Source organism: Microcaecilia unicolor, chromosome 8 (genome assembly GCF_901765095.1).
Source record: "Microcaecilia unicolor chromosome 8, aMicUni1.1, whole genome shotgun sequence".
Lineage (NCBI taxonomy): Eukaryota > Metazoa > Chordata > Amphibia > Gymnophiona > Siphonopidae > Microcaecilia > Microcaecilia unicolor.
This window is the reverse complement of record NC_044038.1, coordinates 92,621,513-92,636,212: the sequence shown is the minus strand read 5'-3', so window position 1 is coordinate 92,636,212 and position 14,700 is coordinate 92,621,513. Positions and strand designations below refer to the sequence as shown.

At 49.1% G+C, this 14,700-nt stretch overlaps 1 protein-coding gene across 1 annotated transcript in view; it reads right to left on the bottom strand.

The window, feature by feature from the left end:
• Window positions 1-14,700, bottom strand: part of KMT2B (lysine methyltransferase 2B) — an 880,409-nt gene that overhangs the window by 9,698 nt on the left and 856,011 nt on the right. The window contains 1 exon segment of the mRNA XM_030212457.1: window positions 4,944-5,073. Coding sequence (XP_030068317.1) covers window positions 4,944-5,073 — 130 coding nt within the window.

The following is a 14,700-nucleotide window of genomic DNA, read 5'->3' as shown; positions in this document are numbered from 1 at the left end:
CACCCGGCCTAGCACCCTGCCCATCATGGGCCAGGGCGGGAACACGTAGAGAAGCTCCTGTGCCGGCCACTGCTGGAGAAGAGCATCGACTCCCAGAGATCGAGGGTCCTGTCCTCTGCTGAAAAAACGCGGCACTTGGCAATTGGCCGAGGACGCCATCAGATCCAGGCTCGGCCGGCCCCAGCGTTTCGTGATGTCCAAGAACGCCCGAGCAGACAGTTGCCACTCTCCGGGATCCAAGGTATGGCGACTGAGAAAGTCCGCCTTGACATTCATGACTCCCGCAATGTGGGCCGCCGACAGCTGTTCCAGATTCGCTTCCGCCCACAGGCATAGCTTCATGGCCTCCTTGGCTAGAGCGGCGCTCCTGGTACCTCCCTGGGGATTGACATAGGCCACAGCCGTGGCATTGTCCGACAGGACCCGTACAGGCCTCAGCACCAGTACCGGGAGAAACTCTAGAAGCGCCAACCGAATGGCTCGGAGCTCCAGGAGGTTGATGGACCATTTCGTCTCTGCAGGAGACCAGAGCCCCTGCGCTGTCCGTCCCAGGCAGTGGGCTCCCCACCACGTCAAGCAGGCGTCCGTCGTGATGACAACCCACTCCGGGGTCGTAAGAGCCATTCCTGCGGACAGCTTGCCTGGCCTCAGCCACCAGCTCAGCGCCTTTCGCACTGCTGGATCCAAAGGAAGGCGTACGGCGTAATCCTCCGAGACTGGAGTCCACCGCCGCAGAAGAGAGTGCTGTAGTGGTCTCATATGAGCCCTGGCCCAGGGCACTACCTCCATCGTGGCCCGTCATGGAGCCCAACAGCTGCACATAGTCCCAAGCCCGAAGAGTAGAGGAGGCTAGGAACTGGCCCACCTGGGTCTGAAGCTTGACGCGCCGGTTGTCCGGCAGGAACACTGCCCACTTGGGTGTCGAATCAAACTCCCAGATACTCCAGGGACTGAGTTGGGCGCAGCTGGCTTTTCTCCCAGTTGATGATCCATCCCAGGGAGCTCAGAAGAGCAATGACCCTGTCTGTAGCTCTCCCGCACTCTGCATAGGAAGGGGCTCGGATCAGCCAGTCGTCCAGATAGGGATGGCCTTGCACTCCCTCCTTGCGGAGGAAGGCCGCGATGACCACCATTACTTTGGAGAAGGTCCGCGGAGCCGTAGCCAACCCGAACGGGAGGGCTCTGAACTGGAAGTGTTGGCCCAGCACTGCAAAGCGCAGAAAGCGCTGATGAGGCGGCCAGATGGGAATATGTAGGTAAGCTTCCTTGATGTCCAGGGAGGCCAGGAATTCTCCCTTTTTCACCGCAGCTATTACAGAGCGGAGGGTCTCCATCCGGAAGTGCCGAACTTTCAAGGCCTGATTGACTCCCTTGAGGTCGAGAATAGGCCGAGCAGATCCTTCTTTCTTTGGCACCACAAACTAAATGGAGTAGCGCCCCTTGCTAAGCTGATCTACTGGCACCGGGACTACCACGCCCAGGCGGATCAGGTTGCTCAAAGTCTGCTGCACGGCAGCTGCTTTGACCTGAGACTTGCAAGGAGAGTTTACAAACCCGTCTCTTAGGGGTCGGCAGAACTCTAGCTTGTAGCCGTCTCTGATGACTTCCAGAACCCAAGCGTCTGAAGTTACCCTGGTCCACTCGCCCAGAAACGAGGACAACCTTCCTCCTATTTGCACTGGGCCATGGACCAGGTCCCCGTCATTGGGTACGCGACCCTGGGGCGGGCCGGAGGACGAACCTCCGGGACGGCGGTCCCTACGAAAGGAATGCTGCTTGGGGGAGAAGTTCCATTTGAAGGAAGCGGAGGCAGAGGAGGCCGACTTGCCCAGGCGATACCGACGGGCTTCCTGGAATCGGCCCTTACACGAACCAGGACGGGCACTGCCAGCCCGAGTCCTGACCTCCGGCAACCTCTTGCCCTTGGACGTGCCGAGTTCCGTCACGATCTTGTCCAGCTCGTCTCCAAAGAGCAGCTTGCCTTTAAAAGGCAACTTGGCTAGGCGAGATTTAGAGGCATGGTCAGCAGACCAGTGCTTAAGCCATAGCCACCGCCGCGCAGAGACTGTCTGAGCCATGCCCTTGGCCGAGGCTCTCAAACATCATACAGCAAGTCTGCCAAGTAGGCCAAACCCGACTCCAGGGTTGGCCATTCCGCCCTCCAGGAAGGGTCCGAGGGGGAAGCCCGCTGCAAAACAGTCAGGCACGCCCTAGCCATGTAGAAGCCGCAAACCGAGGCTTGCAAACTCAGAGTGGCCGCCTCAAAGGACGACTTTAAGGCCACCTCCATTCTCCTGTCTTGGGCGTCCTTCAGGGCAGTGCCACCTTCCACCAGCAGCGCCGTTTTCTTAGTCACGGCAGTGATTAAGGAATCTACCGTGGTCCAGACAAAGGCTTCCCGTTCCCCCTCAGGAAAGGGGTACAGACGGCACCTAGCCCTGGCTACTTTCAGGCTCGCCTCAGGGGAATCCCATTGCGCTGAAATTAAGGTCTGCATGGCATCATGAATGTGGAAAGTTCTAGGCGGGCGCTTCGTTCCCAGCATAATGGCGGAGCCAGTAGAGGCTGAGAGAGAGCCTTCCTCCGGAGAGGCAATCTTCAAAATGCTCATGGCCTGCACAAGCATGGCCTGCAAATCCTCTGAGCGAAAAAGCTGCGCTGCAGAGGGGTCGTCCGCTCCATCCGAGCGAGGATCAGTCTCTTCCACTGATTCCGCTAAGGATCTCTGGGAGAACTCAGACACGCTGCCGTCATCCACATTAGAGGAGACCGAGTCCCCCGAGGGTGGAAGATCCACCCGAGGGCGCTTAAACATAGAGTCCTCATCACCCCGATCAGAGAGGTGGGCAGAGAGTAAGCATAAGAAAGGCTTGATGCAGCAGCAAAATGAACTCAGGGGAGAAACCCCCCAGTCTGTGCATTTCTGCAGCCTGTGCCGCGGCCCTAGAGGTGCCTTCCATCTGCGCTCCCAGTAGCGGGGGGAGAGGCGTGTTGCACGTCCAAAATGGCGTCCGGCGCGAAACTCCGAGAAGGAGCCGTGCAGGAAGAAGGGCGTTTTAATTTCGCCGACTTCTTACTGTCGCCCGATTCAAGGGCGACCAAGCTGTTAACGTCTCCCAACTCGAGGGCGGCCCAAGAAGAAGCCGACCGAGCCGCGTGGCCGGTCATGACCGGGAGGGCGGCCAGCGGGGAATGGGCACCTAAGGCGGGAAAGGGCGCCGCGCCGGAGGAAAAACCGGTGAACTCTCCCGGTTCCGAAAGGGCGACTCTACCTTCGATCCCCCCGCTTCCCCGCTACGTGCGCAAACGCCCTTGCCATCCGAGGCCATAGCCACGTGGGGACCATTCGGGGAACCCCCTGCCCGCTAGTAAAAGGTAAAAATTACCTGCTTCTTGCTCCGAGCAGCGACGATTTGTTCCAGTGAGCAGCTGCAAATGGACGTCCTTTTTGAACGTTTAAAAATTTTTTTTTTTTTTAACGGAGCCAGCGGGAGGGGGGAGAAAAGGAGGGACCTGGCACCACCAGGTTTGCACTTGCTCACGAAGAGCCCTCAACCCCAGGTACTCAACAAAACCTAAACAATTAGGCTTGGAGACCTAGCCAGAGCTGCTGCTGTGTGACCACACACCTGCTGAGATAGAGAACATACTGGGGAATTTCCGGCAGCACATGACCACATATAGGGAGGCAAAAGATTGCTCTCTATCTCCACCTGCTGGTAGATGGACACAACCCACCAGTCTATGGATTGATCGGGTTGATGATAGGGAAAAATGAGGATGTTATAATGCCTTTGTATCGCTCCATGGTGCGACCGCACCTCAAATAATGTGTTCAATTCTGGTCATCACATCTCAAAAAAGATATAGTGGAATTAGAAAAGGTGCACAGAAGGGCAACAAAAATGGTAAAGGGGATGGGACAACTTCCCTATAAGGAAAGGCTAAAGCAGCTGGGGCTCTTCAGCTTGGAGAAAAGGCGGCTGAGGGGAGATATGATAGAGGTCTATAAAATAATGAGTGGAGTGGAATGGGTAAATGTGAAGCGTCTGTTTACGCTTTTCAAAAATACAAGGACTAGAGGGCACGAAATGAAGCTACAAAGTAGTAAATTTAAAATTAATCAGAGAAAATGTTTTCTTCACTCAACGTGTAATTCAACTCTGGAATTCGTTGTCAGAAAATGTGGTAAAGGCTGTTAGCTTAGCAGAGTTTAAAAAGGTTTGGACGGCTTCCTAAAGAAAAAGTCCATAGACCATTATTAAATTGGACTTGGGGAAAATCCACTATTTCTGGGATAAGCAACATAAAATATTTTGTACTTTTTTGGGGATCTTGCCAAGTATTTGTGACCTGGATTGGCCACTGTTGGAAACAGGATGCTGGGCTTGATGGACCTTTGGTCTTTCCCAGTACGGCAATACTTATGTACTTATGAATATACAAGCCAAAGAAAAAAAGCAGAGGGCATGGAGTAAGCAGAAGGTGTGTAGTTTACAATCCTCTGTACTCATTAACAGAATTCATTCCTTTCTAATCAGATATGAGTTTTATCTATTTTTTAAAACATTCTCTACTAAATTTATCAAGAATACATGCTGGACACAAGGTATCACAGGACTGAGAACCCTGCAAGCAGGACATGCGATTTTGTAATGTTTTTAGGTCTGTGTGATTTCTGTATTTTATATATATATATTTTGTACCTTGCCATGGATAAGGTTACAAATAGTAAATCTAAATCTAACAAATATTATAAATGGGCTTTTATATGAGGCCTTCAGTGACTGGTTAGATATATTTGGATATGTGAGATACCCACAGCACTTTCAAAATGAAGCCATCATCAAAAACAGAAGATGCTCATCTACCGCTTCTTTCCTTCCTCTAGGCAGGTTAATTAAATGCATCTTTCCTTATTTTTGCCCTCCCACACATCATACCTTGCCATCATAGTACTTCTCTCTTTTGTCTGTCAGCACCGAGCGAATGACAATCCCAGAGTACTCAATAACCATCTCTCCAGCATCGATATTGCGTTTGCAAAAGAGCCCTCGTCCATGGATAGCAGATCTGCCATTGAAGAAATTGAAGAAAGGAAAATAATAAATGGATGCTGTGAAACCAGAGCTAACAGGATCCTGGGACACATGAAGACTAAGGGGCTCATTTTCAAAACAAAGTCCAAAAAGAGTCATAAGGTGGTAGGAGGACGTTTTTCTCTCAAAAATGTCCAAACAGCAATTTCACCCCCCCCCCCCCCCCCCAATTTTAGACGTTCTGCTCCACAGTTCGTCCAAATTTTAAGAGGGTGTGTTTTGGGCGGGACATAGGCAGCACCAAAAGATAAGACTTTTTCAGCAATAGTGGAACAAAATGAAAATGTCTAGGGCCAAAATTCAGACGTTTCTGGCAAGATCTGTTTCAATCACAATTAAAAGACTAAAAGGTACCCTAAATGACCACTGGGGGGATTAACGCATAAACTCCCTTACTCTCCCAGTGGTCACTGACCCCTCCTACCCCCCCCCCCCCGCCGAAGCTGTGAAGGAAACAGTACATACCAGCCTCTATAACAGCTTGAGATGTTATGGTCACTCCTATTACAGCAGCAAACAGATCCCTGGAGTAGGCTAGTGGTTAGTGCAAAGGACTGTAGAGAAGGGGACCCAGGCCCATATCCCACTCTAACTGGTACACCTGTGGTGGAAAGTGTGAGCCCTCAAAAAAACCCACCAAAAAACTACTGCACCTATATGTAGGTATACATATAGGCGACAACTGCAAGCATAAGGGCTATTGTAGTGGTGTACAGTAGGTTTTTGGTCGGTTTTGGAGGGCTCACCATATAAGGGGATAATGGTGAAATGTGTAACTGGGAACTTTATGTGAAGTCTACTGCAGTGCCCTCTATGATGCCCCACTGCTCTGCTGGGATGTCTGTGTGGCCAGTGTACTGACAATGCTACCCCCCTCCCCCATACATACCAATAGCTTGTTTTTGTGCATTTTTCCCTTGGACTTTTTTTTCTTTTCAAAAATAGACCTAACTGATTACCGAGTACAAAAATGTCTAGCAAATGGCCATTTTCAAAACAAAATTGAACATTTTTCTGGTTTGAAAATGGCCATGTTCGCTACTGGATTTTTGGACTTTTTCACAAAACATCCACAATCAGATTTAGACAGCATATTGAAAATAGTAACATAGTAGATGACGGCAGAAAAAGATCTGCATGGTCCATCCAGTCTGCCCAACAAGATGAACTCATGTGTATACCTTACCTTGATTTGTACCTGTCTTTTTCAGGGCACAGACCGTATAAGTCTGCCTAGCACTATCCCCTCCTCCCAACCACCAGCCCTGCCTCCCACCACCGGCTCTGGCACAGACCGTATAAGTCTGCCCAGCACTATTCCCCGCCTCCCAATCACCAGTCCCGCCTCCCACCACCGGATCTGCCACAGACCATATAAGTCTGCCCACCATCATCTTCGCCTCCCAACCACCAACCCCTCTTCCCCCCACTGGCTCTGCCACCCAATTTCGGTTAAGCTTCTGAGGATCCATTCCTTCTGCACAGGATTCCTTTATGTATATCCCACGCATGTTTGAATTCCGTTACCGTTTTCCTCTCCACCACCTCCCGCGGGAGGGCATTCCAAGCATCCACCACTCTCTCTGTGAAAAAATACTTCCTGACATCTTTTTTGAGTCTGCCCCCCTTCAATCTCATTTCATGTCCTCTCGTTCTACCGCCTTCCCATCTCCGGAAAAGATTTGTTTGCGGATTAATTTGCGGATTAATGTCTGTATCTTCATAGTACCAGCCACCCTTACCATCTTTTAATTTTTGGATAAGAGCCTTAACACGCCTCGCCTGCAACCTGCGAGCCAGAAGAGCACCAGATTTATTTGCATAATCAAAATCCTCTGTTTCAACTTAGTTTGCATATATTCAATTTCTATCATTTGCAACCGTGCCAATGCCCTCCTTACCTCTTTAAGCTCCTCCCCCAACTTATTTGTGGGTTGTCTCTTATGTTGTTTCTCCAAGTGCACCAGGTGTGTATGTAACTCCAGGGATTCCTGACCTTTTTCTCTTTTTTTCTGAGCCCCCCATTTTATAAAAACTCCTCACCACTGCTTTCATTGCATCCCATAAGGACCCATCAGATACTTCCCCGTTATCGTTAACTGGTAAAATTCCTGAATTGCCCTCCTGACATCTTCTCTCACTATTTCGTCACCCAGTAATGTTTCATTTAGCTTCCATACCTCTCCCCTCTTCCTATTCCCCAGCCCCTTAAGCCTAATCCAAATAGGAGCATGGTCAGAGATCTGACACGACTCTATCTCTGCTTCCTCTATCATAGACCAGCTATTACGATGCACCCATATGCTATCCAACCTAGCATTTGACTATGCAGCATGTGAGTAATGTGTATAATTTGTGTCCCATGCAGCAATCTCCAACTATCCACAACTTCGCACTCTTTCAAAAATGTCAACATTGCCTTATGCCCCGAACCCCCCGACCCCCCACGTTCCCTGGAGTGGTCTGTCCGCATCAGGGGCTATGTTAAAATCACCTCCTATTATAACTTGGCCTTTGATAAATCCTTGGATTTCTCCCTTCAGCTTATCAAAAAATTGCTTCTGCCCTTCACTCGGTGCATAAATATTAATAAATGTAATTTCCTTTCCTTGCAGTAACCCCCTGATTCCCATACATCTACCACTCGAATCCCGAAATTCCTCCTGTATGCTTAGCCCACAGGTGTGCCGAACCAAAATAGCCACACCCCCTGCCCTCCTGGGCTCCCTTCCCTGATGTGTCAAAACCTCCCTAAAGGGCCTACGGCGCAGCAAATGTGCATCCCTTGGTCTCAGATGCGTCTCTTGTAGCATTGTCACATCCCATTTTAACCTATTTAATTCCTTAAACACTCGGCATCTTTCCCCTGATGGTTAAGACCATTCACATTCCACGACCCCACCTCTAAGTTTTCCCCTGTTCCCGCCCCTCTCTCCCCCTCCTATTCTCGGTTGTTCTCCCCCCTTTCAGCCATCCCTCCTCCCCTCTCCCGACCCTCCCTCCCCTTCCCCTCTCCCAATGCTGATCCCTGATTCCAAAGATCAGCCATATTAGGAAAATAAACGTACTTCTCCAGGGGCTTTGGTCCAATATATCCTTATAAGACTAACCCCCCTCCCCGCACCCCCTACTACCCATACATACCCTCCATCCCCCCTTATCATTGTCTTTTCCCTACCAGCTCTAGCCCCTTCATTTCTTCCCACCTTTAAAAGCAAGAGATAAAACAGAAAAATTTCAACAACAAACTGAATAACTCCAAGTCTATAACAAGCCTCCTGAACTTTTTGCACAAACTGGGAGCCTCCTCTTTACCTGGATATCCCATTAACTTCAGCACTCCGGATCTTCTGCATCCTCCATTCTGTCCTCTGCTCTGCTGGTTCTTTTTCCACTGCCACCTTTGAGCGCTTTTATCATCCATAGTTCTTTTACCGTTTTTTGTCATGTCCACCGCCTGGACTTAATGACGTCCCAAAAGGCAGTATAGCTGTGGGCTTCTTCCCCCACACCATGTTAAGGCCAGCCCTCTAGCAATGCACTTCCAGATTTGCACAATAGTCAGGGGCAATAAAACTCAAACATCCCAGAGTGTTTGACTTAACTGCAACAATGCTCCTCTTAGAAAGCCTGTTTGTCCTTGCTCTTTCCTCTCTCGATCACCACTTGCCATGCTGAATCTCGTCTGGGGGATGCTTGAATCCGTGGCTCCTGGCCCTGCACCGGAACCTCTGTACAACCCAAGGCCCGCAGCGCCGACCATGCTTCCTCTGGCGTTGTAACCTTGCGAGATTTCCCATCAACTGTAATCCAGACTGCAAAAGGAAATAACCACCTTTATCTAATCCCTTTGGATCGCATAAATCTGGTAACATCCTTGAATGTGCCACGTTTTAACAATGTAGTACGGGCCAAGTCTTGAAAGACCTCTATTTTGTAGTTTTTCCAGATAATTTCCTTGTGCCCCTTGGCTTCCCGCAAGATCTGTTCTTTTATGGGGAAGTCCAGAAAGCACACAACCACATCCCTTGGTTGGGAATCTCTGCGTGGTCCCATCGCTCTGTGAGCCCGTTGCATACATATCTCGGGGTTATGGGCTTCCGATCCAAGAGCCAAAATGTGCTGACAAAGCTCTTTATAATAACCGCCCCACAATTGGCAAAAATATCAAGCTCTGGGATCCCTTAGATTATTCCGTCGTGACCTATTCTCCAGGTCTTCCACTTGATCCCTGAGCTGGCTCAACTCCTCTTGCTCCTTGATCGTGTTGTAGGAGGCGGAAGGCCTCCAATTATTTAATATACAGAATTAATTCCTCATATTTCTGGACAGAGAGAAATGAAGGTTTCTCTCTTTCTAATCATGGGAAAGCTTGCTGGAATAGCAATTACACTCTACCCCTCCTCCTTAAATATCACTGTCCAAAAAATGATACAAAATTTTACTTATGTGCCAGTCTAACAAACATCTGGCACATTATTGGTGGGTTTTGCATGAGCCAACAACTGATCCTATATAATAATTCTCACCTCCAACGTTCTAATGTGCCTGGGACTGTGGCTCCCTCGGAGGTGGTCTGCTAGGCAGTTTAGAATGCACTGACGTCAGTGATGTCACTGACAGCTGATTCCAAGGCAAGGGGAGGAGTAGGGAAACACGACTCCTCCCCCTGCCTGGGAAACAGCTGTCAGTGCCCCCCCTCGGTGCAACACCCAAGCCCCTGCCCTGCAAAACAGCGAGCCAGGCAGGGGGAAGAGTAGGGAAACACCCGGAGCGTGTTTCCCTACTCCTCCCCCTGCCCTACCAATCAGCTCTCAGTGCTCTCCCCTGGTGCAACACCCAAGCCCCTCCCTCCCCTCGACGCATCACCCAAGACCCCGGGCGCATCACCAAAGCCTCCCCCCCCCCCCTTGGGCACATCAACTCCCTCGCCACCCGCAGCCGCCAATACTAACGCTGTCCGGCCGCTGCTGCTTCTCCTGTGGAGCAGCAGCGGCCGGTACAAAAGAAAAAGCCAAAAAAGATTTTTAACCTGAAACGCGGCTCTGTAGACAGCCATCTCCCCTCCACGTCACTGCCCCTGCAGGAAGACCCCGGAGGGGCGCAGCGACGTCAGAGGGGAGAGGACGAGCGGCTGCAGAGATGACAGCCAATGCCAGATGCCGTGTTTCAGGTTTAAATCTTTTTTTGGCTTTTTTCTTTTTGTACCGGCGCTGCTGCTCAACAGGAGACGCAGTATAGCGGTCCGGACAGCGTTAGTATTGGTTGCTGCAGGTGGCGGAGGGGTTGATGTGCCCGAGGGGGGGTAGGGGCTGGGTGATGGGGGAGGGGAGGGTCACTGGACATGGGTAGCTGCAGGGGGAGAGGAGGGTCGCTGGACATGGATGGCTGCAGGGGGGGCAGGGAAGAGGGAGGTGGGGAGGGGGTCCTGAGACCAGATGGGTGGCTGCAGGGGAGGGCAGGGGAGACAGAAGGGACACTGCAGGGGGGCAGGGGGAGAGGAGGGTCGCTGGACATGGGTGGCTGCAGGGGGGCAGGGGGAGAGGAGTCGCTGGACATGGGTGGCTGCAGGGGGAGCAGGGGAGAGAGGAGGGCTGCTGCACATGCGTGGCTGCAGGGGCAGAGGAGGGTTAGTGGGGAGGGGGTCCTGAGACCAGATGGGTGGCTGCAGGGGGGCAGGGGAGACAGGAAGGATGCTGCGGGGGGGGGGGGGGGGGAATTACCTTGCTAGCGCCCGTTTCACTGCCTACCGAAACGGGCCTTTTATACTAGTAGTATATAAAGGGCAAACTATTTTGAAAAGTGTGACAAATTCCCATTAGTTAATAGATTACAAGATATTGCTACAAAGTTATTAAAAGATGGACTATTGACCTCTGTCATCCAATGTGTTAAGTTAGAAAAGGGGAGAATTTAATTTGATTTTTTAAAGAAACACTAGTTTCTCTGCAGACAAGCAGGGAATATACAGAGGCACAGTTGTGATGTCGTCCATAGAGCTCTCCTCCAGCTCAAGAGGAACCTGAGCATGCACTGTCTTCCTGCACTGGTAGTACTCCCTCCTTCCCTCAGTCTGAATTATCCATGTGCCACAACGGTCGCAGCTCTCCTTCTGAGTTATGTTCAAGTTATTCAAAAAGAAAGAAAGAAGAAAGAAACAACAAAAAAAAAACCACACACATCCCAAACCAAGTTGATTGTAGCAGTACTCCTCCAGTCCATTTCATCTCCCCAGGGATACAATACAGATGGTATTGTCTTGCAGCCCCAACTGAGTGCTCCAGCCTGTGGCTGACTCCATGTTTCCACTCTACACCATGGCTGCTTCTTTAGGCTCGGCCCCTGCAACCTCCAGCAATATCAAAGCCTTCAGTGTTACTAGCTCCTTTCCTTCCCAAATTGAAGCAGTGTCTCCTCTACAGGCAGCAGAGGCAGCTGTAGCCCAAGGCTTGCAGATTTCAAACCACTACTTCATCCCTACTCCACCCAGGTATCTGGTGGCTTCCAAGGGGCCTGCCTCGCTTAACACACAGCTGGCATGCGATCACTGTGGCTCAGCCCACTCAGCCACAAACATTCCAGAAGACAGCATTGGAGGCTTCTACCCAACACCTACAAGAGGTCAGTGACAAGGGATCTATAGGAAATCTAAAGATAAGGAGAAGTCATGTGTTGACTCTAAACGTCATCACTCCCATGAAGGAGACCCCCCTCCAAGTCCCACACACCATGCCTCTCCTCTCACCAGAATTGATGCCACCTCCTGCAACCTTGGAAGCCCTTCCCCACTGCAACGGGGAGGGGGGGAGGGGGTTGGAGTGGAAAGGAGAATGGGACAGACGGGACAAGCATGGTGCCCTTCTATTTCAAAGATTTGCTCAGGACATAGCATCCCTTCTCACTGCTACACCCCCACTCCCCATCTCCAGAGTGCGCCCTCCCACTTAGACATAAACTGGGTTCTTTTGTAGGCCGAAATTTCCTCCCTCCCTGGATGCTTATTCATGTAAGGTGACCAAAACAACCTGGGAAGAAGCAGATGAGGTTGCTTCTCCCCACCCCCCAAGGACAGCAGCACCAGATGGCCAATAGGAGGACTACTATATTCATGGTTACTTCAGAAGTTACCAAAGCCCTAAATCTTGGTGCTTCTCAGGCTCTCATGGATGCAGAAACTTCTTTTCCATTCTCAAATCTTGTGGGATACTTAAAGATGTGCTCACACTACACGTGCACCACTCAGGACTTACAACTGAATATCTGGCAGATCACCTCTCAGTGTCTAGAACTCAAATGTAAATTGCACAAAACCCCAGGCTATGACAGAGCCCACCCGACCTGCAGCACCCAACCTTGAATCTGACCCCACCCTTCCATGTCACTACCACATCCCATCCCCTTGCTGGCAGCAGAGTTCGACAACTTGCTATGCCATGGACATTCAGAACAGCGTGTCAGTGGATTTTATTCTCAATTCTTCCTCGTCCCAAAAATATTGGAGGGGAGGGTCCATCCCAAACTAGATATCTAAGGCTCAACAGGTTCCTCAGGAAAGAAAAGTTTCACAAGAACCTCCTTGCCACAATACTGTCCCTCATCAATCGGACCAGCTGGCTAATGTCCCTGGATTTCAAGGACATCTATATCCACATTCCCAGCACTGGTGCTTCCTTTGCTTCAACTTTCTAAGTAGTCATTTCCAGCACGAAGTACTCCCTTTTGGCTGGCCCTCTGCTCCCAGAGTCTTCACCAAGTGCATAGGGATAGAAGCCACTCACCTTTGCAAAGATGGCCACTTGATGTTCCCATATCTCGATGACAGGCTCCTGGTCAGCTCCAAGGACTACGCCATTACCAAGTTTCAGGTGACCATAGATCTGTTACAGATACTGGAATTTATAATCAACTTCAAGAAGTCTAATTTCACATTAACAAGATCACTGCTGTTCATTGGAGCCCTCACAGAATAGTGCAGGTTGAGGCCTTCCTGCCACTCACTGGATGTATATCTTGGGCACTTTGTGCAGCCACCTACATCAGATACAGCACTCCTCTGTGCTTGCAACATCCTCCGAGACCTAATTCATATGGCAGCCTCTCTCCATATGGTGCCCATGAATGACTCCACATGCGTCCTTTGTACTGGCACTTGCAAGGCACACCAGGGATCAACGATGTCAACCTCTCACCCAGCAGGTTCCCTTACCACCAATCCCTCAATCTCATCCTCAACTGGTGGACTTTCCAAGCAATATGCTGCTCGGCTGCCCCTTTCAACCCATTCCACTGCAAGTTACTGTCACAACGGATGCCTCCACAAATGACTGGGGTGTCCATCTCCACCTTAGGATACAGGGCAGATGGTCTTATTTATTAATTTACATATTTACTTATAACAAGATTTATAAACTGCATTATCAAAATTCTAAGTGATGTACAAAAACACATTCACAATTAAAAAAAAACCCCCAAAAACCTAAAATAAGTACAATAAAATAATACAAATGTTCAAATCTTAAAAATTTTAATCATAAGCTGGTAAACAAGTAACTGAGTAGTTTCTTGAACTGAAGATAACTCACTCTTGTGTAACTGTACTAGGAGATTATTCCAAAGGTGTGCACCCTCCACATAGATTTTTGATCTAATGTCTTCTAATGTGATCTGCTTGTAAGAGGGAACATTTAACAACATTTTATCTGTGGACCTAAATGACGATGTGGACAGTAAACCTGCAAAACTGTAGCTACATGAATTGAAATGTCTCTATTGCATTGGCCTATAAATCAAGCACAACAAACTTAAATTTGAACCCTCCATTTCAGAGATAACCAATAACGTTCTCATAATACATGCCCATACTTTGAAATCCCTGAAATAAGACGAGCTGCCACATTTTGTGCCATCTGAAGTGGTTTCAAAACATACAAAGGCAAACTCAAAAGAATGAGTTACAGTAATCAAATAACGGAAACACCATTGACTGTAAAGCAGTTCAAAAATTTGAATCAGATAACAAATCTTTCAACCTAAGCAACATTTTCAATAAATTATTTTTCGTAACAACATTTTCACATGTGATTGAAATGACAAGAAAGATCAACCATATTACCTAAGTATTTAATCCTGAAACTCCGACTGGCTGGGTGTGCCCTAAGGACTCGGTTGAAAACCCCTGATTTAATCTGTCCACTTAAAACTCATAGGAAATCCTGCAGATGACGAAAATTCAGCTGTAATCTGTTAGCTTTTATCAAAGACTCTATTGTCTGTAAATATATCCGTAAAACAATCAATTGATGCCTCACATTAATCAGAAATGGGATAAAACCTGAATATTACCTGCGTAAATTTTATAAGACACACAGAACCAGTCAACAATCTACACAAAGAAAGCATATAGACATTTAACTATTACTGGTGAGAGTGATGATCCCTGAGGAACCCCAGAAATAGCCCTCTTCCAGTCAGAAACATCCTGCATCTAATTCCACAGAAATAAACCATGCAACACATATCCTTCAATTCCCAAAGCTTCCAGGATACAAATCAGTAACTCATGAATGATCTGTATCAAACTCTGATGAAATATCTAAGGTGA